The 27,121-nt window shown below is 41.8% G+C and overlaps 1 protein-coding gene across 3 annotated transcripts in view; it reads left to right on the plus strand.

The window, feature by feature from the left end:
* LOC146805455 (granulocyte-macrophage colony-stimulating factor receptor subunit alpha-like) overlaps positions 1-27,121 on the plus strand; it is a 409,263-nt gene that overhangs the window by 208,986 nt on the left and 173,156 nt on the right. For all 3 annotated transcript variants that reach the window (XM_085622687.1, XM_085622686.1, XM_085622685.1), the window contains 4 exons: positions 2,989-3,109; positions 3,205-3,386; positions 5,841-5,961; positions 6,056-6,237. In XM_085622687.1, coding sequence (XP_085478813.1) covers positions 2,989-3,109; positions 3,205-3,386; positions 5,841-5,961; positions 6,056-6,237 — 606 coding nt within the window. The remainder of the gene's footprint in view (positions 1-2,988; positions 3,110-3,204; positions 3,387-5,840; positions 5,962-6,055; positions 6,238-27,121) is intronic.

The following is a 27,121-nucleotide window of genomic DNA, read 5'->3' on the forward strand; positions in this document are numbered from 1 at the left end:
AAATAAAAACTAATTCAAACAAATAAGGGCCTCATTATGATGTCAGTCGGAAAGGCTGCGAATGGCATTCGGTTCGGCCGAATCTGATTTGAAACTCGCAATTAACAAAATTAATTGTCAATTATTTATTATAAGTTATTAACTTATTATTACTTTATTAAAAATAAATTACTTCCCACCCTTTAGCCCTATAAACCCCACAAACCGCACCAAATCAAATTACACAATTACCATAATTAATTACCAATTAATCATTTAATATTAATTAACAACCAATTAACAATTAATAAAAAATAAATTACTTCACACCTTATACCCCGATAAATCCCACAACCCACACATAAAATGTACCCCAAAAAATTAAAGACCCAATTAACACTATAAAATCTCAATTAAATAAATATGAATAAATAAAAAATAATCATTAATTAATTATAATTCAGTTACTTCCCACCGTATTCCCCTATAAACTCACAACCCGCTAAACAACTAAAAAATGCAAAATGTTATTACAATAATATTAATAAATACTAAATATTTAACACATATATTTAAAAACATAAACAATACTTATGCAAAAAAATACATCACATACATTTAAAATATATACTAAAATACATAACACTAATTATAAAATAGCTATTTTAAACAACTATATGTTTGCAAACAATATCAATGACTTCTATATTTTTGAAAACAATATTTCTTACCTTAAATTCGATATTCTTGACCACAATAGTCTTGCTGTCAGTATTTCTGTGTCACAATATTTACAACTCGATATTTGTGTGAGTCGACATTTACAACTTGATATTTTGTCTGAATACCATTGGCAGAACGTGATGTATAATCAGTCAAAAAACACTGGGGCACAGCAGTTGGGCCAACACAGTCTATGATTCCGGGTCTCTGCCATCCTATCTTTCTTTGCCCCTTAATCTAATAATGAAGCGCCAGTTAATGGGCTTGTGCTTTGGCCAAGTCCAGCTGAAGGCAAATTGTTACAGGCAGAGGAACCTCGAGGAGAAGGATAGGCAATGTCACCTTTGTACCAATAGTGGGGAATCATTGACCCATGTTCTCTGTATCTGCAGGGCACTGAATCCACTAAGAAAGCTTTGTCTTCGGCCAATTTGGTGTATTTTAAACATCTGGACCTGCCAAGGAGCGATACAGGCATGTTTGAGAGGAGACTCTGTACAACTGGCGGCCCATTTAATGAAATTTATGAAGGCTGTAGCAGTATTTTTGGAGTCTGATCATCCACACGAGATATAGACTGAGAAATCCGAGTCATTATCTAATTTTACCATCTTACAGGCATTCTTACTGAGTTATTATTGATGAAGTATTTATGAGTGATATTCTATTTTTTGTAACACAAATCCCTTTTTACCTATGCTCCTTTTTCATGTATGTAACGATTGCAATGAAGTAATTGTGCAATAAATAAATGAATAATCAACGATAGAACCAATTTTCAGCAAATAAAGAGAAGCTGTTGTCCCTGTCTGTGTAAGCGGAGGGAGGGCTGGATGTGCCTTCCCCATAGCCTTCAGCAAGGCAAGGTGATAACAGCTTCTGTATGACACTCTGTCTCGAATCTCTCATATGAAGTACTGCTCTAGCTCATAACACGCTGTTCTAATTTACATATTCTGTCAGAATATTGTTAAACATTTACAAAATAAACAAAATATAGTAAAGCTATTCCAGACTTTCACTTAGATTCTATGAAACCCTGTTTAAAAACAATAAGTGAATCACAATATATCGATTTCTATTAATCCTTTTTTTGTTTGTTTGTTTATTTTTGCATTTTCCATTACAAAACAACTCAACCACATTGTCAGTGATATCGATATCCCATCATTTTTAGATTTCTATCAAACCTTGTTAGTTATTTAGACTAATCACTGGAAAGGCAATTCAAACTTGTACAGAAAACATGAACACGTTTACATGAACAGCCTCTTAAATAAATGTACATTTATAGTTAAGACATAAACCTGAATAAACAAGCATATATCATTTAAAAGGGGGATACCTAGAAAATACATCATGATTATTACAAGGATATTGTAAAGTCCCAAACGACAGAGAAAGATTTGAGAGGTAAGAGGAAAATCATGTGATGCCAAGCCAGTAATGCCAGGGGTATTTATGGAAGAAAGTAAGGTAGCAGTGTCAAATGCTGCGGATCAATCAAGGAGTGTGGAGGCAATTGAAAGGTAATAATATTACAAAAGCTTAAGATTGATTTGACATGAATGTTGTAGAGAAATTAACATATTACAGTATTTGTGTTGCACTGCTCCCTGGACCTAAGACCTACTGAACTTTTACATATTTTTAAATATTTTTATGTTTTACATATACTGTTTTAATCTAATGTTAAAACAGTAAATGTTATGTAAAGCGTGCTGTATAAGTTGTAATAAGATTCTATGGCTACATACAAATGAAATGTTACTTGCCCTGCCAGAACTGAGCATAGTTCTCTCCTAATCTGTTCCTTAGACTAGCTCAGTCCATTTTTTAATCGAACATCAATTTTCAATCTTTTCATTTTCGTTAATTTATTTTACATGCTAATTTCTATCTAGCAAATATAGTTATTTTTTTAACCATTCACTCATTTCTATAAGGCACCCAGTAAAACCTATTGAAATTTGTGGGCAGGTGTATAACCAACTAATACACTGCAAAAGATTTGCTTAGAACGAGACCACTTTCTCTTATTGGGCAAGAGGCATTGCAAAACCAGAACACTAAAAAGTATACTTCTTTATTGCTTCTTTACTTTGATTTTAAAATGTGTTACTGTGCCATCAAAGCAACATTGGGACCTATTCATACAAAAAATATACAACAATAACGACCGTGAAATTACATAATATACATATACCATTTAAATATTGCTCACAAACAAGTTAATTCATGATTATGAGTGTATAGACATCTGAGATGACAAGTTATTCTTTGTAGGCATGAATGGAACAGCAGCAGAAAATATATCTTGTGTGGTTTACAGCAAGTCTTCCATGAGATGTATGTGGGCTGCTGGTATCGAAGCACCGGACGACACTCAATATATCCTTTCACTGATGTGAGTAAGTGTTTCACCACTGCAAATTAAAGTGATTTGGATATTAAACCCAACAAATTTATTAATGGCTCTTTGAAAATCTTGGGAATATCTAGGCAGAATGGACAAGTGGATAAATGTCAGGAGTACAAAAAAGATTCCCTTGGAAGAGAGGTTGCTTGCCATGTTCATGATCTGAAAATTAATCCAATGAAAAAGATGTACATTTTAATAGAAGGACACAGCAATAAATCGAAGATCATTTTTTTCGATCAATGGTTTCAGCCCACTCAAGCAGGTAAGAAAGTTTTTTCCATGTAATTTATTTTGATTGTATCATGTTCTAATACACATGTTCAACAGATGTCAGAAAGGGAAGTTCTTTTGTAAACCGATATGAGATGTATCTTATACAAAGCTTATTTAGAATTTTGAATATGTTTTTTTTTTCACCCAAGGTCCTAAATGACATTATATAATAAGAACATATTGTGTACATGAAAGGATGAGTCTATACATGCATGATGTGTTTGATGAGTCTATACAACCACATGCATATACATATAGATACAGGACTTGATCATCACCTTCTTTGATTAGAGCTTTATACAATAAATGAATTATTGAAATTGGACACTGTATAGATGAGACAGCTGATTCGCTCAGACAAGTACTCTGTCTCAGACACCTATCTATGAGAAAGCTCTCTAACGACCATTTAATCCTCCTAAAACCACACATCTTTTGCTGCAACTATCAACGCATAGTTTTGTGGAACCTATTCATTGTCAGTCACTCCATCATTATGAATCGTGACTCTGACAACACTAGACCTTCTCTTCCCAAAACATTCCTCTCCTTGCCACCACAATTCTCAGACCTAGATGCTCCAGGAAAATCCCAGAACAGCCTGCCTTACTATTCTCCCTAATCTTATTTACATGAAACAAACCCCGTTATATGCTAATAAACAGACAATAAGTTATCTCATTCTTGTACTACTAAACCTCATATCAGCTGTCTCTATCCAAATGCCCTCAATGTCCTGATTTTGTAATGCCTTCTTTTCTTTTAACCAACTTTTTAGGCCTCATCTACAAACAGTTTTTAGCTGTCTGTTGTTGAAAGATCTATTGTATATGATATCTAGCAAACTTTGGCTCAACCCACTGATTATCATTGTTTGGCTTTCTTGCCAATCTTATTTGCTTCTTATTTAATGCTCTTCTTGTGTCTGTCCTTCCCCTGCAGCAATCCTTCCTTACCATGCTTTTGTTTAGATGCTTTTTATCCTTCTAGAACTGACATTTGGAGAATGCAACTTTTTTCTTTACTTCTCAACACTCAATGTGCATGCATTTATACAGCACTTTCTAACCCTCGTGAAGTGCTCAGGTGCCTTGTGGATGGGTCCCACATTTCTCCGTGTGATACAGCATAAGAGACATTTATTATTCAAATTAATTATAAGTTATCACGCAGTTTATCACACAGTGTCATATAGTTTGTAAGTTGTTTGCCATGTAATGTGTCATGCAATCTGTAATATCAACACAATGAAATATGTTATATCATTGTTATATAAATTCTCATGCAGCTATTTACATAAGTGTGCATGCAGTCATGCACAAGTCATGCAGGCAGTCAATCGTATAGCTACATTGTGGCAATGACTGTGCCACTGTAATAGTATATGCAATCATCCCAGAAGTGACAAAACCCCAGGCCCTGCTGGTAGTGCTAAGCCACCAGCAAGTACAACATGGAGTAAACCAGGAGGGACAGAGTCCTAGTTCCTTGTGGCAGTACCAAGCCCCCAGAAAATGCTACTTGGGTCAACACAGGAACCACATAATTCTATCCCCTGGGGCAGTGCTAAGCCACAAAGAGAGAATATGAGGTTTGGTTGAGTGAGCCAGAGACATTAAGGTAGATGATCTGTGGTTTAACCTGAGGTGTACTGAATTATTAGGTAAATAGGTGGATACAGTAGTTGATTGAGGTGACCTCTAATAGCATTTGTAGAAGAAGTGTTAGGTTAAGTGAAGAGACAGTGAGGGAGTAAGAGAAGGTAAGCATCTCCTCAACGACTGCTTTCAAACTGGAAGCCAAAAGATTCCTAATGGACAAATTCCTACCTTAATCTGGGCTAGGTCCACTGGCTTGAAATCATTGATCGTACAATCACTGTTCCATCATGTGACTCTGCTCTTCTTTACCACATTGTGTGCCCCCCTCGTAGCCCGCTATATACCTGATTGTTGTGTTACTCTCCTTTGTGTCATTTGTATGTGAATCATGCGATTATTCATGTTGTGTATTCTTACTTGAAGGCGATATTGGGTTTTTGACCTTCCTTCCACCCTTTTGTAAAGCGCTCTGATATCCTTCGGGATCTTGTTTGCGCTATATAAAACTTTATAAATAAATAAATCTATTTACTTCGTGACGTAATTGCAGACAAAGAAGTGCCATCTGATGTAGAAGACAGGATAATGTAATGGGATGGTGTTGTCATGCAGGCAATATATTGGGGGAGCCCTATATATTCTTAGTGTTCGCATGTTTAATGGAATTTGGCAACATCAGAGCCCAATCAGGCTAATAACAATGTGTACAACAATAATGTAAAGCCAAATGAGGTATCTCCAACATTCACACTATAAATATTGAGTTTTCATGTAATGCATAGAAATAGTGCATAGAATCCATAGTTGCATGGGTATTTGACATGACAAAGTATTCTTTGCAGGCATAAATGGAACCGAAGCAGCCAATGTCTCTTGTGTGGCTTACAACACGTCATCAATGAACTGTACCTGGGCTCCTGGCACCAAATCTCCAAAGGACACTCAATATAGTCTTTTACTGTTGTGAGTAGATGTTTCCTTACTACATTCTGAAGATATGTGTGTCTTAAACAAGGCCAAACGCTTAATGTGTATTTGGAAATCTTGGAAAATGCAGGCAAAAAGAAAACATTGAAAGATGTCACCACTACGAAAAAGATTCTCTGGGAAGACAGATTGCATGCCATATTGATGATTTGAAAATAAATCTGCTGGAAGAGACCTCTATTTTGATTGAAGGACAGAGCAATAAAGTGAACATTCTGGCTTTTGATCAAAGGTTTAAACTTTCCAAAACTGGTAAGTTCACTCCATCTCATTATAGTGACTTTCAGCCATCCCTCTTCATCCATTGGTCTGTTGTGTCATTCACATTTTATTTGCGCCCACTATAGAATAAGGCATGGGACAATGGGTCAGCCCACTCAGCCACTGGCTAACTTTACTATGAGTGACAGCCTTCTGCCCTTTCGCAAGGAGTCCATCGCTCATAAGGTAGTACTGTTCAGTGCTCCTATGGCAATCTGTGGTTTTTAAGACTAAAAGATATTTTTGCTTTCAGTCAATTTTTTTAACATTCACAAGTGCCTGACAACTACACCAACAAAGTTTTTTATGAAAACCACAACATCTGTAGAAATACAGAGTTGATTTCACTCTCTTCCGATAGGAACTTGCTGACTTTTTCTACTTTTCCTCTTCTTAATAAAGTATGTCTTCTCTTATTAATGGCTAAGGTGAAGTCTTGTTCACCGAATGATGCATGTCCCCTGAAAGTTTTTAAACTTTCCCTCCCTGAAATTCTGAGAACCATTCAATCTCTATTAAATACTTTCTTGCTATAAAGAATGGTAATGAGATTATTTAAATAGGTCCGTGTAATTCAGCTTCAGAAAAAACAAGGTGAAGACCCTTTACTTTTGAAAAATGACTGTCCTATTTTCTTGTTGCCATTTCCCGCTAAACTCTTGGAAGCTCATGTGACACAGATATTCTGTGGCCTTGCTACTAAGTGGTTTAGATCTTATTTGGATGATCACACCCAATCTTTTCATCTGGGTCCCTTTAAGGCCACAGCTGTAAAGGTGAAGTGTGATGTTCCCTAGAATTACTCCCTATCACCTCACTTATTTAATATTTATATCAGACCACTTATACATAAGTCTGGTCTTAGTTTGTGTTTTCTCGTAATTTGATTTGTTAGGTGCTTTATAGTATTTGCTATGCATTCCAGGTAGTGGAGGCTTTTGTTATTCATGAACGGTTTTACATTTCATTGTAGCATTTCATACATTTTTTTGGTTTGTTTAGACATTTTAGTTCTGTCCTTAGTTCTTGGTAGCTTTGATCATTTTTCAGAGTTTCTAGGAAATGGTATAGAGTAGGATGAGTGTGGCTTGAAAGGCGTTGTGCCATCCTTCCACTGTAAAACGCGGTGTTTGGAACTTGGGTTGGCATCTTTGGTCAGAACGGTGAAGTCTGCCAACCCAAGTGTCTTCAAAATAGTCAATTAGGGGATTTAGTTTTTGCTTGCGGTTTTGATAGTAGGGGGATTCTTTAGGGAGATTACAGTAGCAATAAAGTGACTAGTACATATACTAGGTCTATTAATTTTTTTCAATTTGTAAGCAAACAGGCTGTTTGTTGCATATTCTACACTTAGGGCCTAATAAAGAGTTTTAACATTGCAGGAGCAGACGGCACCACCACTCTCACGCACTGCCAGAACTCACCTCCACCCACCAGATTACGAGTATTTTCGTGGTGTGGTAAATAATTTAATTACCGGGACTTAATTTGATACAGAAACATAATAAAATAGCTCAGTAAATAAGAGGCAGAATCCGTGGTATTAGAGGTTCGGAATGGGCTTTATTCCAATGGTCGATTATAATCGGTTGCTCCAGGTTCCATCACCACGAAGGTTCAGGAAGTGAAGTACATACATTATTGATAATTAATAACTTTTATACAATAGGCATTACAGCGAAGCAAATGCAAGAGGCGTAACAATTGATAGCAAAGATAACATTTCACGTGCGTAGCTGAAGGAGGCGTAATTGAGAGTAACAAGGAAACGTCATTGGTTGTGATGTTACATAGGGGTGGACCTATGAAATAATTTCGCAATGTCAGCAGAAATACTTTGCAGAGATGCGCGCGCAGCAGCATGACGTGTGATTGACGTGCAGCTAGGGGGTGAAGGGGACTTGACATTTAGCTCTATATGTGGCGACAAATGTCTGGAGGGTCAAGTCAACCTAATCCCAAATCATATCTAACATCCTATGTTTAAAGAACTATGTTATCCAAAAGAGAGGCCTTCTTGGAGTAGAATCTTATTCTATACTGACTATACTGACTGTTAGTGCGTGTACAAGCGTCTAAGTGTCTACACTAGATGCGAGGGCAGGAATCTTCCATAGTAACAGTGCTATGAATTACTTGCATAAAGACAGAGAAGCCGGGCCTTTGCTCGGTAGCTGGCAGAATGTTTACTTAAGCTACTAGACAGGAATGCATTGGGCAGGGAGCGGAGCAGATAATTTTCGAAGGTGAAATACAGTTCTTGGCAGGCAGCAAGCTGATGTCAGGCATCGTGAGTCGCGCAGAGAATGAGACAAAGTTCATGGTCACAGATGCAGGCTCGGACTGGAGCTTCAGAGACAGAAAGCAAGAAAAGCTTGATGACAGAATCAGGGCCTACTTGCCTGGACTGTAAAATGGCATAAGTGAACCATATAAAGGCGGTGGCCTTTCGTACTTAGGAATGGAATATCCGGCCCATTCATGGCGGATCAACAGAGGACATGTTAACGGTGGACGCATATGTATTTGCGTCTTCATAACTGGAACTGGAGGGAACATACATGTACTTGTAACATGCACATAGAACCGTTGGGGTCCAAGATAGGGGACATAACTGATCATAAAAATCCATATTTCCACATTCCCTCCTTGTCCCCTACTTGCCCGTCAAGAGATATCAATCTTCATTAATCCATTGATCTGTTCACATAGCATCATTTGTTCTTCTTTCTTCTTCCGGGATCTTGAATGAAAATCTTGATGTGGAATGCACGATGTGGCACACAGACCACAAATCGCTGGTCCACATTGCAGGCATAAGCAGCAACTGAATAGTATGAGAAAGCCAATACCTAGGAAGGATAGGACTCTCCATCCCCAGGCTGATAACACGCTCCAAAACCAACCGGACCAAGTCCAGGTGCCTGGATTCTGGTGTATCTGGCTTACAATCTTATGAAGGCGCGTTATAGCTTTATATACAGATGGCGAATTTTCTGGTATGAAAATGCAACAGCTTGATCCGATGACCCTACAAGCTCCGCCCCTATCGGCCAGGATGACGTCAAGGACAAGACGATTTTGAAGCACAACAATCCGCATAGCCGACTGCTCTTCTGTTAAATTGCCTAAGGCGGAAATAGTTTCGTTCACTACTGCTTCAAGGGTTCTAGTCAATCTACGTATCAGCTTACTATTAGTAACGGTACCTATATAGGGAAAGAGACCTTTATTGAAATCTGTGTATTTTTCCCATGCTGTTTCAGTGTAATCGACTATTGGGAGATCTCTCCTTTCTCTATTGTGTACTAAATGAGTATTTCTGTGATAATCAGGAGGAGCTAGAAAAACAGGTGGCAAAAGGAATCCAATGTAGCAGGTACCATCCCAATCTAGAGGCAAACGTACATATGCCGTCTGACCACATATAAAATAGGAATGGCGGGAAGCTCTAAATGTAGACTTGCCTTGATCACTGAATTCTATTACAGTGGTGCATCTACTATGGCCCATATGTATGGAACCATTCTTTCTTACACATAATTCACCTTTTACTGGAAATACTGACATGGCGGGCAAACTTGGATTAGCTTCGGATTCGACATTCAAGATCAGGAGATTAAGCGTAAAATTACCTAATCCATATACTTCATTTTCTAGATCAGTTCCTGTTCTTTTGGGAAGTCCCTCCTTGTTGGGGTGGCAGACTTTAAGTAAAACTAAGTTCGGATTTCCCCATACCCCATTGTCTTGATAAACTGCAGAGTTCGAATCTTGGGAATTAATTAAACTAAACCATGCTCCACAGGAGCCGTTGTGTGTGAACGGGTATGGAAAAAGAGGTAGAATTCCTTTATAGTTCTGATAGGGAGGGAGTCGGCCACATATCCAACAATTTGTAGCATTGCTAACCTGATGTGAATGATGTAACATACTAATAAAAGTGTTATTGCGCAGCGCAAATCTGTATGACAATTCATGCGGAGGTAATTCGCTAAAAGAATGTTCAGCAGTAATATTATAAACATGTCTAGAAATAGGATAACATATGTGCAACAATATACTTGCAGTAATTATTAAAAGACTAAGGAAAAACAAAATTAATAACGTCACTGTACAATGACTACACAGTGATTTACAGTACGCCTGTCGTTTCAGCATTTTTCGGGTGTATTCTCTATTCAGGTCCAAGGGATACATGTCAGAGACAATTCAACCGCTTCACCTCGGAGAGGACTTAAACAATCAAATTGCTTGACTGATTGGACCTGAGTTTTAGTTTATAAAGTTCGGCATTACTCTTTTCAACAAAAGGAAGTTTTGAGTCAATGGGTGAAGACACACAAGGTGTAGTTTTTATATCTGATGGTAGTCCATAAAATTTCTTGATATGACTTGAATGTATCCAGCCTTTTCTGCCTTCGATCTTCACGGCTGTCCTCGTCGTTAATAACACGAGCTGAGGCGACCTCCACCTAGGATCCAGCTGAGTCTTTCGATCAAAGTTCCTCACTAAAACGAGATCCCCCGGAATTACGTCATGGGGTTTCACTTCAGTGTTGTCAGGAAAAGCTGCAGCTACCTGTGAACGACAAGATTGTAGTGCAGACATCAAGGAAGCCAAATAATCTGTCAGCATATTACAGTCAATATCAGTTATTTTACGTGGTATAGGCGTCCCCCACATATTTGGTGGTCTGCCAAAGATCACCTCATACGGGGATAGCCCTGTTCGAGAGTGTGCTACCATTCTCATGTAAAAGAGTGCAACTGGTAATGCTACTACCCAGTCGACACCTTTCTCCCTGCATATTTTGGACAGTCTGATTTTTAAAGTTTGATTATGTCGTTCCACGAGACCTGCTGCCTCGGGGTGTCGGACACAATGAAACTTCCACCGATATCCTAGCAGAAGTGAAACGTGTTTCATTAGTTCGGATGAGAACGGCTGGCCGTTATCTGAGTAGACAGCACGTGGTAAACCGTATCGTGGGAAGAATTCTCGAACTAACTGTTTGGCAGTAGTCGGGGTAGTGTAATCTGAAACCGGGTACGCCTCTGTCCAACGGGAAAGAGCACAGACAACTACGAGAACATATTTGAATCCTCGACATCGTTCCATCTGGATATAATCCATCTGGAGGATTTCAAAAGGGTGATCAGGAGGCTGAAATCCACCCTGCTCTACGGGAATGCTTTTTCCTGGGTTGAACTGACAACAGATCATACAGGTACGAACTTTTTGTTTCGCTGCTGCTCGTAAATGTTTGTTGAACCAAATATGTTGAATGCTGTCTAGCATAGCTTTCTCTCCTAGATGCGCTGGACTATGGACAGTGTTAATAATGACTTGGACCATTGAATCAGGAAGGAACCACACAGATTTTTCCTTCGTCATCCATCCTTGATCCGTTTGGATCCCTCCTAATTCAGTCCATTTCCCTATTTCGTCTGGAGTAGCATGTGTCTGTATGTCAATTACATCAAGAGCGGGATCCTTAACCATCATGCAATGTGTTGGTGTCTGGACTATTGTCTTTGTCATCTCGGATGTTTGAGTTTGAGCAGTCTGTTTAGCTGTTCTGTCAGCTAGATCATTGCCTTGAGAAATGATATCAGTAATTTTCGTATGAGCTTTACATTTCATAATCGATATTGCAATGGGTAAATGTATTGCATCTAATAAGGCATGAATGAGGGGTCCGTGCTGAATGTGGGCACCGTGAGAAGTTAAATAACCTCTCTCTCGCCACAGCACGCCGAAGTCATGTACAACTCCGAATGCATAACGTGAATCAGTGTATATGTTGACTTTTTTATTTGTGGCTTGAATACAGGCTTGTGTCAGAGCGACGAGCTCTGCTGCTTGAGCGGACAAGGTATTTATACACTTGGTTTCAATAATTTCAGTGTCTGTTGTGACTGCGTAAGCGGCCACTAACTCTCCTGTACCTGTTCTCATACATGAACCATCTACATACAACGTCAGGTCTGGATCTGACAATGGGACATCTGTCAAGTCTTGTCTGGGTTTCGTCGTTATTGTAATAACATCAATACAGTCATGGGCTAGTGGGTCTGTTCCGATTACAGGTAAAAGTGTGGCAGGATTCAATGTGTTACAACGTCTGATTTCTATATGTGGCTGAAACAATGTTAGTTCATACCCTGTAAGTCGTGCTATAGTCAAGTGTTGTGTTTGCGTTCGGTTCAAGAGAACCTCTACTGCATGTGGTACTTGAACTGTCAATGGATGTCCTAACACTATAGCATCGCTTTGTCTGATTGCTAAAGCTGTCGCTGCCACTGATTTCAGGCACGCAGGCAGAGCCTGAGCTACGGGATCTAATGTACTAGAAAAATAAGCACACGGTTTGTGTGATCCTGCTTGTTCCTGTGTGAGTACTGACAAGGCAGTACCTTCTCGTTCTGTAACAAAGAGTGTAAAATGTTTTCTGTAACATGGTGTTGCTAAAACAGGTGCTTGGCATAGAGCTTTCTTTAAGCTTTCAAAAGCTAGTGTGTGTTCCTGAGTCCAAGGGAGGACAGTCGATGTGGCTGCCTCCTGTGTTGTTAATTGAATGAGTGGTTTTGCTAGAACTGCATACTGAGGGATCCACTGCCTACAATATGAAGTGAGGCCTATGAAAGCCCGCACCTCCTTTTGTGTCTTGGGTATTGGCATATTTGCAATTAGCTGGATACGATCTGGTGTAAGCTGCCTTCCCTCCTTGGACAGCGAGTGACCAAGGTAAATAACTCGCTGGACACAGAATTGCAGCTTAGAAGGGGACACCTTGTGCCCCTTTTCGGCTAGAAATTGTAAAACCGTCAGTGATGCTTTTTCACATTCAGGTTCGCTTCGGGCGGTGATCAGCAGATCATCGACATACTGAAGCAGAGCAGTGTTGACTGGCATGTGTATACTGTCAAGTTCTCGTTTCAATGCTTGGCTATAGATGCTGGGGCTTTCTGTAAATCCTTGAGGTGCGCGTGTGAATTTAAAGCTACGTCCATTTAAACTAAATCCGAACAAATATTGGCTTTCCGGATCTATTGGGACGCTGAAAAAGGCATTCTTGAGATCAATTACAGTAAAGAACGTTGCTTCGGAATCAATAGCTGTCAGTAATGAAGAGATGTCTGGAACTACGGGGTATTGTGGTATAATACATTTATTTAATTCGCGCAGATCAATAACCAATCGATATACTGGGGGAGCCTTTGGATCAGTTCGTTTAAGAATCGGAATTATCGGTGAATTACATACATTGGAGTCGGTCTCCACAACCACTCCTTGGCCGATAAGTTCGTCAATGATTTGCAGTAAAGCCATTACAGCATCTGGGGGTAACTTGTATTGTCGCATTCGTGGTAATACCACTCCTGCCTTTAGTGTGACTCGATATGGTGTAATGTTCATGCAACCAACATCTGTAGGGCCTTGTGCCCATAAATGTGTGGGTAAAGTCTGTAGTCGGGAATCCATGTCTCGAGACACATAATGACCTTTGAAATCACGTAAAAACAATCTTACTCCTTCCGGAGAACAACATATTATAGCTCCTAGAGCTTTCAGTGTTTTTATACCTAACAAGTTTTCTGGACATGATTTAGTAAGCAATAAATCTGTAGTTCTGGTCAAGGGTCCTATCGTAAGTGGAAGAGGCTGTGATACTTCATTAACAATAGGTTTTCCTGAAAAACCAAGGGAAGTATTCTGTGAGCCTGAGAGGGGTGCCCCTGGAACTTCACTACGTTTTATAGTTGTTCGACTTGCCCCTGTATCGAGTAAAAATTTTCTATCTTGGCCTAATAATTCACTATGTACATAAGGTCCGTCCTGATCTACAGGGACCTCAATAAGGGGTAAGTCAACTTCCCTCTCTAGGCTCGTTCATGCGTATCGTTGATAATCAGGATAGTCATACTGTGCGGTCTGGTACAGCTGTCGTGTCGTGGTTTGTGTGGCAGCAGCCGGCAACGCTGGTGCGGCTGGCACAAACTGTATAGACTGTTGTGGAGCTGGCATGGCCTGTGCATGCTGCGGTGCTCCTTGTTCATTCTGATCCTGTCTAAGTGGCCGTGGTCTTTCTTTTGTAATACCTGTGGCGATATTACGCTTCAGGACTGGGCAATCGTGTATGTAATGTCCTGGCTGTTTACAATAGTTGCATGTCCCTTTTACAGGTCCCGCTGAATCACCGGAATGTGTCGTACCCTTTTTATGTCCTTCAGCTGGAACTGTCTGAGAGACTAGCATTTTCATTTTTGTGTCTTTCATGCGTCTTTGTTCATGTTCTTGTTCCTCTCTAATCCTATTGTAATGATACTGTAACATTTGTAACATTTGTGATGGGGTATTACCTTGCCATGTACTCTCGAATTTTAATACTCTATTCTTCACTTGGGGCAAAGAATTTTCAACTAATTTTGTCACAAACAGATGTGGGTATGACTCGCTACTTGCTTTTATACCACTATTTATACCAAAACATTTTTCGAATCGGGCATAGAAATCACTAGTGTCTTCATCTTGCTTTTGTTTACAGGCTGAGATTGCACCCCAGTCTTCCTTTTTCGTAGTTAATAAACGTGGCAGTACCTGTACTAGTAAACCTGGTAGTGCTTTAGTTTTGTCCCCAAGCCCCGAACCTGGACCTCGGGCCTTTTCTTCATTTTCTAATGCTGTCCAATCTATCTTTTGGTCTCCCACCTCCCATTCTTTTTCCTTGAGTTTTTCATAAATGCCAGCAGGCATTAATACCTTTAATATTGTCATAATGTCGGGATAGGTATACTCTCCCATGAGTAACATGTCTTTAATTTCTCGGTGGAAACCCGCTGGGTCTTTGTCATGACTGGGTACCACTTTCTTCATTTCTAACAATTCTATTTTAGATATGGGCGTATATACATATACACGTTTAAACTGATTGTCCTCACCCTTTATTGGGTGTACTTCTCGTAAGGGATTCTGTCTGTCCATGTAATACATCGGTCTTTCCTTGATGGGCAATGAAACATGTTCTGGACATACAAAAAGAATGTACTGCTTTCTAGATTCTAGTATTTCCTTAATTAACTTAGTACCTGAACCTTTCCATCTATTCGTGAGTAATTCAGTCAATATATCAGGTAAGGGACCAGGATCTGAATGTTGACTTTTATATAGTATAAGAAGTTGTTGAATCATATAAATCCCAGCTAAACGCTGTTCATCTGGGGTGAGGTTCAAAAATGTGTGCGCTACTGTTTCATCACCATATTTTCCGGGACTGTCAATCCAATGAACGGCTGACCTGGCTAATTCTTGTTCATCCATAGAATCGAGAAAATGATAACCCCTTCGTTCTCGCAGTAATTTGTCAGCGGCTTGGAACGAATGCTCGGGGGATCTCATATTTATTATAGGTGTTTGGAAATTCCTGTTATTATCTGGACATATCGGACGTATCGGGTCAGTAAAATATCTAGTACTATTACAAGATCTTCCTCTACCTACATAGGCTATGGTTTCTGACTGTCCTGTGGACAGTCCTGATCCTTCTTCCTCCTCGTTTTGTTCAAACTGGTCTACCGTTAATCTTTCTTCGTGTAGGCGTTCTAATTCTTTACGGATCTTTCTGCACATGGCTATTATACATTTTTGCCTATCATGTCTCCCTTCTGATATATTCTGGCTCCATCTGGTAAGAGTTTGCATTATTTCCGGATCTACCCCCGGTCGGTCTTGATTTCTGATTACGCAATTTATGAGGAAACGTAACAGTTCCCCTTGTATCTCCACTTTCTGGTATTCCGTAGCTCTGTTAATACATTCAGGGTCTCGCCCTGTTTGGACATAATGATATATATTATCTAGATGCATAGTCATTCCTGGTAACTTCCCTAAATACACCGCGGCTCGTCTGATACGTAATGATGCCATGATCATTTCGTCCTCTTTGCCGGGCACAGGGTCATATCTACAATCTATAAGAAGTTCCTTAAGCGTGCGGGCATTTATGAGTTTGGGGGTACGTGGATGTGCTGACTCTTGAAAGGTAAGTTTATTTATTCTGGGTGGCGTAGAAAAAATATTGGTAGCACCTCCAGTAGCCCCGTCTGGAGTATCGGGCGTGAAAGGATTCGTAGAACGCGATACAGCAACTATAGGTGTGGATGACACAGCTATAGAAGTAGCTGTAGGAACGGAAGTGGAAACGGACGTGCTTGCCGGAACTTGTGTCAGGATTTGATGCTGTAAGGATACAGATACAGGATCTTGGCGTTGAACCTCCCCGGCCGACGGTCTGTGTGGGGCGGGGTTAGCATACTCGGGAGCTGCGTCATCTAAATATGAGGAAAGAAAAACATCTTCTGCGGTTCTAGGATGCCCCTTAGGATGTACTTTTATTGGAAATATTGGGGGTGGCAAGTCTTTTGGTATCCCCGCAGTAGCCTTAGGTAATCCCTCGGCCAGAAGGGGATACATACCCTTCATAAGGGCATGTCTTTGTCTGTCTACTTGTTCTGATTTTACTCGTGTACCTTCTTCAATTAATAGATTTTCTTGAACTTTATTTGAATTCTCTTTACTCTTCTCTTCCTGTCTACGTGCTTTTTCTGTTCGTCTATACGATTCTTTACGCCATAATTCAATGGCGTCCTTCTGTGATTGTCTAGCTTTCTTTTTCCATAATTCTTCCTCTACTTTCACGATGCACTCTGCATCCCAGGTCCCAGCTGCGGGCCACCTCTGACTTTCTGGTAATTCCTTAGTGTAGTCTACCCATAGATCAAGAAATAATATAGCGTCTAGGCCGTGTTTATGATACATGAAGTACCCTGGAGTGTCCCTAGGAGGAATAGGAACAGCTTCTTCGAGTACCCCTTTTCTAGTTGTGATCTGTCTTAGTTTTGAAAAGAGCGGCATATTGAAAACTGATCTGATACTTGGTTTTGAACAAACTTAATACAATAAAACACAATAATGAACAGTCATTCATACCACATGCAGGACATATTAATACATTTAACATTTAACATTTACATGAGCAACGATGATGATGACGATGATCTAAGAAAACTTAATCACTAAACATAATACTCGGCATTTAACTGAATTATTCTGAATTTATATACTTGATATACTAGATATACTGCTAAACAGTACAGATACACTGCTAAAACAGTGCAGACCGGATTTGTGTACCCAAACCCGTCTGGACCGGCACAACTTATGTGCACGCCAGAACGCCTCCCCAGTAATGGTACTCACCGGGTAGCTCGGAACGGAAGGCCTCGGAACGGAACTGAACTGAACTGGACCGGACTGGACTCGACTCGACAACTTCGGACACTTCAGGACATCGGAAACCTGGTGGGCCTCTGTATACCTCGGATCTTGCTCTCTCAGCTAGGCTCTGGTCGGGATACTTCGCACTTCTCACCGCCTCGTCTGGGTGTTGATCGCAGCCTCAGTCGCCCCCGCTTGACCGGAGGGAGATACAGGAAATCCTGCTGGTACGCGTTGTTGTCCGTCCAGCTGTGGCAGGAGACCGGGCCTGCAACGCACCGCCGGCGCGTGAGATGAGAAAGTGTCCCTATTCGGGCGCCATTTATGTGGTAAATAATTTAATTACCGGGACTTAATTTGATACAGAAACATAATAAAATAGCTCAGTAAATAAGAGGCAGAATCCGTGGTATTAGAGGTTCGGAATGGGCTTTATTCCAATGGTCGATTATAATCGGTTGCTCCAGGTTCCATCACCACGAAGGTTCAGGAAGTGAAGTACATACATTATTGATAATTAATAACTTTTATACAATAGGCATTACAGCGAAGCAAATGCAAGAGGCGTAACAATTGATAGCAAAGATAACATTTCACGTGCGTAGCTGAAGGAGGCGTAATTGAGAGTAACAAGGAAACGTCATTGGTTGTGATGTTACATAGGGGTGGACCTATGAAATAATTTCGCAATGTCAGCAGAAATACTTTGCAGAGATGCGCGCGCAGCAGCATGACGTGTGATTGACGTGCAGCTAGGGGGTGAAGGGGACTTGACATTTAGCTCTATATGTGGCGACAAATGTCTGGAGGGTCAAGTCAACCTAATCCCAAATCATATCTAACATCCTATGTTTAAAGAACTATGTTATCCAAAAGAGAGGCCTTCTTGGAGTAGAATCTTATTCTATACTGACTATACTGACTGTTAGTGCGTGTACAAGCGTCTAAGTGTCTACACTAGATGCGAGGGCAGGAATCTTCCATAGTAACAGTGCTATGAATTACTTGCATAAAGACAGAGAAGCCGGGCCTTTGCTCGGTAGCTGGCAGAATGTTTACTTAAGCTACTAGACAGGAATGCATTGGGCAGGGAGCGGAGCAGATAATTTTCGAAGGTGAAATACAGTTCTTGGCAGGCAGCAAGCTGATGTCAGGCATCGTGAGTCGCGCAGAGAATGAGACAAAGTTCATGGTCACAGATGCAGGCTCGGACTGGAGCTTCAGAGACAGAAAGCAAGAAAAGCTTGATGACAGAATCAGGGCCTACTTGCCTGGACTGTAAAATGGCATAAGTGAACCATATAAAGGCGGTGGCCTTTCGTACTTAGGAATGGAATATCCGGCCCATTCATGGCGGATCAACAGAGGACATGTTAACGGTGGACGCATATGTATTTGCGTCTTCATAACTGGAACTGGAGGGAACATACATGTACTTGTAACATGCACATAGAACCGTTGGGGTCCAAGATAGGGGACATAACTGATCATAAAAATCCATATTTCCACAGTGGTCTGACAGCACAGTGGCATTCTGGTCCAATGGCAATTCAGTTTAAAGGCTCATTTGTGAGCCTTAAACTGCACCATCGCAGGACTGCCAGAGCACTTTCCTGCACAGCTTGGACTGTATAGTCTAAGATGCGTGCCAGTTGGGGGTCATCATGCAGTCCAGACCCCTCTGCAAGGCGTGCCCTGTGCCTCCCACCCTTTCCAGCACCCCTCTCCACCCGGGCAGGACCAGCGGTGGTACGCACAGGTGACACTGGGACCCCTTGGGTGGTGTTGCTGGTGGTGTTGGCTGTAGCTTCCGGGGGGTCCTGTGTCCCTGTCCTGTGGGTGTTGATTGTCCTTGGTCTGTCCGTGTTGGCGGGGGTGCCCTGTTGGTGTCCAGATGCTAGGGGTGTGGGTACAGGGGGGGCAGATGTTGATGTTGCTGGTGCTGCATGATGTCTCACACCGGAGGGCCCAGGTTGGTCGTCGTCATCCGAAGAGGACAGTGAGAGAGTCAGACCAGAGAGCTCAGTGTCCACCACAGTCTGGGACTGGGTATCCTTGTCATTTGGTGCTGGGTGCCCAGCACCACCTGTGTTTGGAAGAGACACACAATGTGATTTATGTTTCTACATGCATCGTTGGTTCACAAACATGACATTTTCTACTTTTCAAACAGATGCCTGCCTGTACACTGCTTTTTCCCAGCTTGTCACAGACAGAGTGTTATATTGTTGTTGGCCATTTCCCAGCATGGCCTTGTGCTCCCCACAACAGAGCACAGTGTCAGACATCTTGTCAGTCCCTTCCCACTCCCTGTGAGGCGAGTATGGTTCAGTTTGTTCTTGCTGAGCCATGTGGGTGGGTGTAGGTTGTCTGTGACTGCGACTCCCATCTTACTCTTGGCTACACCTCCCTTCCCAGCATGCCCATACTTCCTCCCTCTTGACTCTGCTTCCCTGTGATGGGGTGTGACAGCAATGGCAAGATGACTGACTGTGAAATCCTGGTGTTTGTTTGTCTACATGTCCCAAGTGAGCCCCTGTGCTTCACACAGCAGCACCCAGTACTGGGTATCTTTTGCTGATATTTCAATGAGGTGTGTGTCAGTGCATTGTACCCAGTGAGTTGTGTGGAGTTTGTGTTGAGGGTGTCTCCCCATGCTGAGTAGTATGGTCAGGGCTGTCAGTCCTCCTTCCCATCATGAAACGTGCTTCCATTGTAGGGTGTGCAAGTTGTCTTTCAGGATATCAGTCAGTGGTGTCCTGCTTCTGATTTGCACACAAGCCCTAGCAGGGCCTTGTGCTCCCCACAGCAGGACCCAGTGTCAGCCATCTTGTCAGTCATTTTCCACTCCCTGTGATGTGGGCATGTTTCAGAGAGGTCTTGATGGGCCAATTAGGAGGGTGTGCATTATCTGTGACTACAGGCACCATCATGCTTTTGGCTACACTCACTTCACCTGCATCCCCACTATTCCTTCCTGACAGTCAGCTGCACTGTGAGGTGGTGTGTTTGTGGTGGCAAATTGTCTGGCAGGGTCTATTTGGCATAGTGCCACTGGCTAGCTCTATTTGTTTGTAGGTTGGTGCATGTCATGACACAGTCCCCAGTCACTATGAGATGGCAGGTATTGTGTGTGTCTGACTTGCATACACATCCTGGGCTGATTATCTATTGGTTAGTGTAGCTTTGCTTGGGGTGCATGGTTTCACTGTCCCCTTGCCACACAATCTTGGGTATGTTGTTTGTGTACTCACCAGGCTCTCGGGTGTGTGTTAGGCCATGAACGCTCTCTGGTGGTAGGATGTCCCACATCTTCTCCTCCCAGGTCCTGAAGTAGACTGGTTTAGCAGGAGGGCCACCACCGGCGCACTGACTCAGGGCGTGATTTTTTTCGATGAGTTTCTTGACCCTCCTGCGCACGTCATACCACCTGTTCTGGATGTCGTCCTTTGTGCGCCTTGCTGGTGCTTGTGCATTCACCTTGTCCACAATCCTCGCCCACATCTTGGTTTTCTGTGAGATGGGGGTCCTTTGAACCGGTCGGGTTCATTCCGGGTTCGTGTCGGTCGGTGAAAATCGCGTCGGTTTTCTGGCCGGATCACTATTTTCCCTACGGCTCGGTCGTACGGCTTGTATTCTGTACGTGTCGGTTGTAATTCACACGCGTTGCATCGTACTGCACAGGTCATACGGCGCTGGTCCGTGTTGGTCGGTATTCGGTCCAGGTCCGTGTCAGTCGGTTCATTTTGCGGCCGGAATCGGAATCGGCCCCAGAGTGTGTGCTAGTTCCCTTATGTATGTGGCTAAAGGTTCCCAGGTTTTGATTCTGTTTGATGAGCCACTAAGACTATCAAAATTACTCATGCGTTCTGCAGTTGCTAACCATTCAGCACAGGCCGGGGGAAGTTTTGAAACCCACTTGATACAGATTTCCCTTTGTGCTATAATTATCAATGTATGTAGAAGTTGCTCTTGGAATTTCCTGGCTCTACCCTCAAAATTATTATCCTCTAGAACCCCAAAAACAATAAGTGGTAGACTTACCTCAATTCTTCTTTTCAATAAGGTGGACAGTATCTTACTCACTTCTTGCCAAAAGAGTTGAATTCCCGGACATTGCCAAAACATGTGGATGGCATCAGCACTGTTGTTGTCGCACTTGGGGCAAAGCTTGATCCCTTCTCCTATTTTAGACAACTTCAGAGGAGACCAATATACACTATAGGAGGTGAACAGAGGGTTCTTTCTTAATGGGGCGTACCTGACAAAGGACCATAAAGTAGCCATTGATACTTGCCACAAGGAAGTTAAATCAGCTGTTGGGAGATCTCTCTTCCATCTTTCTTCTGATAGAGTGTTGGGGACATCTTCTGCCTGTATCAGCATCCAGTACCAGGTTGAGATCTCTTTTTTGTGTGCATTAGTATCACAGATTTTTTTAACCCAGTCCATGGCCTGTCCTGCATCTGGTTGATCACGGGCCCAACTCGTTAGTTGTACAAATTTAAACCTTGAGAGCATATTATTTGTTTACTGATCCTTATCCCCTAACAGTTGGCCCCATTTCTCTACCCTGGCTTGAATAAGGGGTAATGACAATGAGTCCAATAGGCATGCTGGAGTTCCCGGGGAGTTCCAAATTGGAGCCGAATGGCAATAGTAGGCAATTCCAAGAAGTCTTCTGACCTGTGACCATAGTCTGCATGCTGTAATTAGAACCCTGAGGCGCACCTTTTTGAAATATTTGGGATGCCCAAATTTAAAAAGAAACCCAGATCTCTGGTCTGCCAAGCCCCCTGTTAGAGCTCCGTAGCAGGACCTCCTCGGGTGATAATTATCCGATAATAAAACTTTGGAGTGTTTTAAGTGGAAAGCCCAACAGTATATCTGAAGTTCTGGCAAGTTCAGTCCACCATAAATTTTCTTTTTCCGCAACTTTTTCCAAGAAATTCGAATAGCTTTATTGTTCCAAATAAAACTACTTATCTCGCCCTGTGACTTTCTCATCCATTTAGTCTCAAAGTGGAGGGGCAGCGTTTTGAGCAGGAAGGTATATTTTGGGAGCAGATTCATTTTTATTAAATTAGTTCTACCTATGATCGAAAGAGGAAGGTGGGACCAGAGTTTTAGGAGTTTGCTGGTTTCCTTGGCGATTTTTGTCCAGTTGGTCTTTGCCATAATATCTATATTTTTCGTGATTTGTATGCCAAAATACCTAATTTCAGTCTTCTCTAGCTTTTCCAGTGTTGTATCTAAGGGGATGTTCCACACCATTATCTCAGTTTTGTCCTCATCTATTAAATATCCAGACACTTTCCCAAAGTCTGTTAGTATGTCCATGATGATGGGATAAGCGCCGACGAGATCTTGTGTAAATATCATGAGGTCGTCGGCGTACAGAGCCTCTTTCTTGACCCAATCTTGATATTGGAAAGGGGTGATTTGCTGTTCCCTTCTAATTCTTCTGGCCAATGGTTCAATGTATAGGTTAAACAATAATGGTGAAAGAGGGCAACCCTGCCTGGTGCCTCTAGCTATCTCCATTGCAGAAGTTAATTTGCCATTGACCAGGATTCCTGCTTTTGGGGAACTATATATATTTTGAATGGTGTGCAAGAACTTTTTTCCACCCCGTTAAGCTTAAGGACTTCATATAGGAAGCGCCAGCTTACCCTATCGAATGCCTTAGCGGCATCAACCATCATTATAGCTAGTGGGCGTTGTTGGGCAGTGGCTAGATCAATCGTACAGACCAAGTTGTGAATCAGCTCGTGTAAATATCTCCCTGTCATGAACTCTTTTTGGGAAATATTAATTTGTTCACCTATGGCTCCCCCCAATCTTTTGGCCAGGATATTTGTAAAGAGCTTATAGTCGTTGTTGAGTAATGAAATTGGTCTTTAAGATTCTCATACTTTGGGGTTTTTATTTGGTTTTAAAATTAAGGTGATTATGGCATCATTCCACGTAGCAGGAATGGTGTTGTTGCCTACGTAGATGTGATTAAACAGCGAGGTTAACTCTGGAGCTATCTCCTCTACTAAAGCTTTATAGATCTCTGATGGAATGACATCTGGGCCTGGGGCTTTACCCCTTTTTGAGTTTTTGACAGCTTGTAGAACTTCGTCCGTGGTTATTTCGTTGTTAAGATATTGTTCTCTGTCTGTTGGAAGTTTGTGAACAGAATCTAAGCTAGGATTTTGTCACCGGACAGTCTTCCTAATACAAATTTTCAAAGAAATCAGTGAAGGCTTTCCCTATGTCTTGATCATTTTGAGAAGTTTCCCCTGTTTCTTCCACTAAAATTTCTTTGATGTTATTTCTGTTTAACTTCCCTCTTGCCTTCCACGCGAGTAACTTCCCACATCCTTCCCCGTACTCGTAGTGTGCAAGTTGACTAGCATTCCATCTCTGTAATAAAATCTCGTCTAGATGTTCTAAAAGGTTTTTTTTTGCTCCGTCAATCTGCTTTTGGATTTTGATGGCCTCTTCTTCGATACTTGCATTATTCAAGTCAACAAGCCCTGCAGCTATTAACTTCTTTTGTTCTGTTATTTTTGAGTTGGCTTCCCTTCTCTTATGTGTGGCATAGCTTATTAGTTTCCCTTGCAGGTAGGCCTTGTATGTATCCCAGATTATATCTGGTTGCGCGGAATATTTTTATTTATAGCAAAAAAACTCTAGAGTATCCTTTTTCAAGCTCGCAATTATGTTCTGGTCCTCTAAAATAGATCTATCTAGAGTCCATCTTAAACTTGCAATAGCACTATCTAGAGTTAAGACAAGTCTCACTGCAGAGTGATCTGACAGGTGGTCAGGTTGATGTGTGATTGCCGCAACCTTGTTTCCTAGCCTAATGTCAATTAAGAAATAGTCAATGCGGGATGCATAACCGTGTTTTTTATTATGAAAGGTATAACCCTTATTGCTGCCCGCCTTGTTCCTCCAAGGATCTATCAACCCCATAGTCTTCATAAAATTTTTTATGGTCTGAGTCATCTTTGGTGTGTTTACCGTGGGACGTGTGGAGAATTTGTCTAGGAAAGGGTCGAGTAATGCGTTAAAGTCACCAGCCATTATGCTGGTATTTCCGTTTTCTAACAGTACTTGAATTAAGTCGTGCAGGGAGGAGGGATCATCGACATTTGGCCCATAATATATGATCATCGAGTATTTTATAGTGTTGATGTTCACGATAGCTATCAGCCATCTCCCCCTAGGGGCTGCAATAACTTCTAGTATTTTGGTTTGTGCTGAGTTCTTTATTAGAATCGCTACCCCCTTTACTTTGCAGTTTTGATTTGTTCATGCGTACTGATTAATCCAGCTCTGACCTTTGACAATCTCTTCCCACTCTGTTTACCGAAGGTGTGTCTCCTGTAGCATTATGATGTCATTTTTTGATTGTTTCAGGAAGAGCAAATTTCTCCTTCTTCTAGCTGGCACCCTTAACCCATTCACATTCCAACTTAATATCTTGAGGCTACGGGTAGTGTTAATGTTGATTCTTTTTTATTTTTAATAGGGGCACATATCCTTGGAATGCTTTGATCTCAATATATTTTTGCTGCGTATGAGGACCTTTTTTTTTTAATCCCATTGCTCCCCACCCAGTGAATTATGTACATTAGTGCGTGTGTATTCACTTTTCCCCCCCTGAGGAACCCTTGCTTTGACCATGTAGGGCATTCTGTTCAGCCCTTTGCCCTCACCTCTCCGTATTAATCATAGTTTATTAATTTTGTTGTCTGCTCCGAGCCCTTTAACTTTTTTTTTTTATTAGGTTTGCAACTTCGCCTGGGTCCTTTGTATTAAACTTCTTATTATTCCACATTATTCTTAATGTGGCAGGAAATTTTAGTTGAGCCGTAGCGCCTAGAGCTTTCAGTTCCTGAATGTGTTTCCCTAGTTCCCACTGTCGATTCTGGGTCTCCCTGGCTAGATCTGACCGAATTCTGAAAGACCAGTCGTCTTTTGTAAAAGTGCGCGCTTTTAAGCCTTCGGCAAGCAGTTTCTCTTTTATCGTGTAGGTATTAAAATTTACTAGAATTTTTCTTGGTTTAGATATGTTAGGGTTCCTCCTGAACGGTTCCCTATGTTCCCGTTGTATATCCTGGTTCAGGTCGAAAGTCTTGGCAGAGGGTATAAAATCTTTTATCAGGGTTATAACAAACTCTTTTTGGTCCCCCCCTTCTTTCCCCTCAGGAATGTTTAGGATCCTTAAGTTGTTTCTCCTAGAATGATTTTCTAAAACCTCCACTTTTTCCTGTAGTAGTCTCTCACTCGCTTTAAGCTCTGCTGTTTGTTTTGAATTGTCTACAGTTTCCTCTTGTGCCGTCTCCAAAGCAACTTATAAGCTTCCTATTCTTTCTGAGAGGCTTGTGAGTTTGTTTTCCAAACTTTTCGCAGACATCGCAAATTTTTGCTTGATTTGCTTGAGAGCGTGAACCTGTTTTTTATTTCTTCAGAGAGGGCACGTAAGAGACCCCCTGTATCTTGCAATGAGAGGGAGTCCAGGGAGAACCTGGCTTGGCAATTCGGGCTGGACTGCTCCCCTGAGGCACAGGCTCAAGACTAATTTGCATATGGCTGGATTCAAACTGGAACTGGCATGGAGAGCAAAAAACGAAGGATTTAGACCCAGATCTCTGTACTGGGGTGCATGTATGACATTGTTCTGCATTCTGTCCATCAACTGATGTTTTTGCATTTGTCACACCGAATGGGAAGGGTATGCCCAGACGTGGGTCCCGTGCTCTCCATGCCACTGGAATCAAGCTATCCTGACTGAAGAGGGGTGAAACTCCGAAACCGGTCCTAGGATGCTTGTTTCCAGCACAGGGAGGACCTGGCTTTGCAGTTCGGGCTGGACTGTTCCCATGAGGCAGAGGGTCAAGACTGATTTGCATATGGCTGGGTTCAAACAGGAATGGCATGGTGAGCCACAAAACGATGTATTTAGGCCCAGATCTGTTTACTGGGGTGAATGTATGACATGGTTCTGCATTCTGTCCATTAACTGTTGTTTTTGCATTTGTCACCCCGAGTGGGAAGGGTATGCCCAGACATGGGTCCCATGCGCTCCATGCCACTGGAATCAAGCTATCCTGGCTGAAGAGAGGTGAAACCCTGAAACCGGTCCTAGGATGCTTGTTTCCAGTACAGACAGGACCTGGCTTGGCAGTTCGGGCTGGACTGTTCCCATGAGGCACAGGGTCAAGACTGATTTGCATATGGCTGGTTTCAAACTGGAATGGCATGGTGAGCAAAAAAACTATGGCTTTAGGCCCAGATCTCTGTGCTAGGATGAATGTGTGACATTGTTCTGCATTCTGTCCATCAACTGTTGTTTTTGCATTTGTCACCCCGAGTGGGAAGGGTATGCCCAGACGTGGGTCCCGTACTCTCCATGCCACTGGAATCAAGCTATCCTGGCTGAAGAGGGGTGAAACCCCGAAACCGGTCCTTGGATACTTGTTTCCAGTCCAGGGAGGACCTGGCTTGGCAATTCGGGCTGGACTGCTCCCATGAGACACAGGGTCAAGACTAATTTGCATATGGCTGGATTCAAAGTGGAACTGGCATGGAGAGCAA

The sequence above is a fragment of the Triturus cristatus genome, chromosome 8, assembly GCF_964204655.1.
Source record: "Triturus cristatus chromosome 8, aTriCri1.1, whole genome shotgun sequence".
Lineage (NCBI taxonomy): Eukaryota > Metazoa > Chordata > Amphibia > Caudata > Salamandridae > Triturus > Triturus cristatus.